Here is a 2,184-nt window from a genome sequence, read left to right on the forward strand (position 1 = left end):
CCAGCTCACATTGGAGGTACTTGACTTGCCCTGCAAACACAAGGGGCAAGACTCAGAGTCTACACAGACAATGGTTCTGCCTTTACTGACCTCAAGCCATTCAGATTTCAGTGTAGGAAGGATCTGTCTCCAGCTCCCTCACTCCTCAGAAGTTCTGTAGACAGAGAACTATATTTATACCATCCACCCAAGGCAGGGGGATTACCAGAAACAAAGAACAGGAGGGTCTCACCTTCCATCACCTCTTTGACTTGTGTCACTGCATGGAGCTGGATTTCCAGGTCACTCTTGACCATCTCCAGCTGGGACAGGCGGTGTTGAGTCTCCAACAGGCTGGATTCCAGGGCCTCTTTTGCTGACCTGAAAGTTGCCAATACAGAGTGAAATGAATTTCTTGCTCCTAATATACACAGGGAGTTATTCCATTAAAAAGTGGTTCAGGATCTCTACAGCTGAGTACAGAAAATGAGTTGCATGGAAACTTGTCTACAGAAAGTGTATTTCTGCATTAAAACAGCAATGCAGGCCCTCCAAGGGAATGCCCAGGCTTTCCTTATGACCCAGAATAACACCCAAAGCCCAGCTGAATTTGATCTCAGTAGCCACATCTTAAGTCTTAGAGCCCTGATACAGCAGAAGCACAAAATCTTCTTCCTTCCCTTTGTTACTTCTCCATGACATGTCTCCAAGCAGCAAGTGGTAAGAAGTACAGGACCCAGACATCAGTGGTGGCCAAAAATTCCCAAAGACTGGCAAGAATACAAAAGAGGTTTCCCTGCTGTTGGTGTAACCAGCTCTAGGGTCTGCACCACAGGTTAACAGGAGTTAGCTGAGAAATTATGGCCCTCAAAATTTTCAGCATGAGCTTCTATCTTTACCCTGAATGGCAGAGTCCTGCTCACAACATCTACATGGAATAGCCTTGAATTCTGAAGATCCCATGTGAAGCCACTTGGTAAGGAAAAGATCTATGTTCAAACGCACACAACAAGAAACCAAAAGCAAAGAGAAACTCCAGGTTTCAGCAAACATCTGCGTGGTTTAAGTATTTCCCAATTCAGAGCCAAGAGGGCTTGCTTTGGACTTCACACAGGAATGTGCAAGGGGACATAAGCATGAGCTCAAGGTTCAGAACTTTGCTAGCTCCAGCTGTCAGAAGGTAACACTCAAATCATGGAATAAGTTTTGGGCTTTTTTTGCTCGAGATGCTTCCATTTTCTGGCTATGGAAGGTGAAAACATCCAAAAAGCACACAGGATGCAAGAAATCATTGTGTAATGATTGCCACCTTTATAATGACAGACATAAAATAATGTCCTGCCTAGGGTGTCTCCCTGCCTTTACCTGGCCTCTGCCAGCTGCTCTGACAGGCTTTGTCCATCCTGCTCCATGGCTGCCAGTCGCTTCTCTAGGATGGCCTTTTCATGCACCAGCAGGTCCTTCTCTTCAGACTCCTGGGCCACAGTGTGTCCTGGGTGAGAGGACTCGTGGTGCAGCTGCTCCAGGCCACGGCAAGCTGACTCCTCCTGGCTGGAAACCTGAAAGTGGGACAAGACGGTTAAGAGTCCTTTCTCTGGAGTTCTGTGCAGAGCCAGCCAGGACCAATTCTGAATCAGGTAGAGGAAAAAGAGCTCCTGTTCTATGGGCTGAAAGTTAAAGAGCATCTGCTGTTACCACACCAATACACTGGCTGCCACGAGGCACTGGCTCTGTTAACTTTAATGGGATGTGCAAGGCCCTACGAGGTTGCCCTGGGCCAGATAGCTCCTTCATAACACACATGCACACCCTGTGGCTTCCTGCCTGCCTGAAGTGGTTTTTGAAGACAGAAAATGTTTAGTCAAATTGCTGTGTTCCCTTCACTGCTGTTAGAATCTACCACTTCCCTCCCTTTGCTGGCTATCTCAGGAGCTCATGGCAGCTTCTGGGCATAACACTGTCCTGACTGCAGAGAGGAAGGGACAGAAGGGCGTTACTCAATGTGAGCAGCTCTCCCCAGTCTCCCACTGCTGACCTGTCACAGCAAGGTATCCTCAGCTCCAAACACAGATGGGCAAACTCACCGTGCTGCTTTCAACCCCCAGGGAGCCAACTCCCGTTTTCCTCTGTCGTCCCTTCAGGGAGCCGTTTTGTTGGGCTCCACCAACCAGCGCTACACGCTCCCCCTCCAGCAGCGCCCCGCAC

The 2,184-nt window shown here is 48.7% G+C and overlaps 1 protein-coding gene across 1 annotated transcript in view; it reads right to left on the reverse strand.

Moving 5' to 3' along the window:
• Window positions 1-1,782, reverse strand: part of LOC104389726 (centrosome-associated protein CEP250-like) — a 6,712-nt gene extending 4,930 nt beyond the window's left edge. The window contains exons 1-3 of the mRNA XM_009998763.1: window positions 1,675-1,782; window positions 1,345-1,538; window positions 233-360 (exon numbers count right to left, since the gene is read on the reverse strand). Coding sequence (XP_009997065.1) covers window positions 233-360; window positions 1,345-1,538; window positions 1,675-1,782 — 430 coding nt within the window. The remainder of the gene's footprint in view (window positions 1-232; window positions 361-1,344; window positions 1,539-1,674) is intronic.
• Window positions 1,783-2,184: the final 402 nt, after the last annotated feature.

The sequence above is a fragment of the Chaetura pelagica genome, unplaced genomic scaffold, assembly GCF_000747805.2.
Source record: "Chaetura pelagica isolate M959 unplaced genomic scaffold, ChaPel_1.0 scaffold275, whole genome shotgun sequence".
NCBI lineage: Eukaryota > Metazoa > Chordata > Aves > Apodiformes > Apodidae > Chaetura > Chaetura pelagica.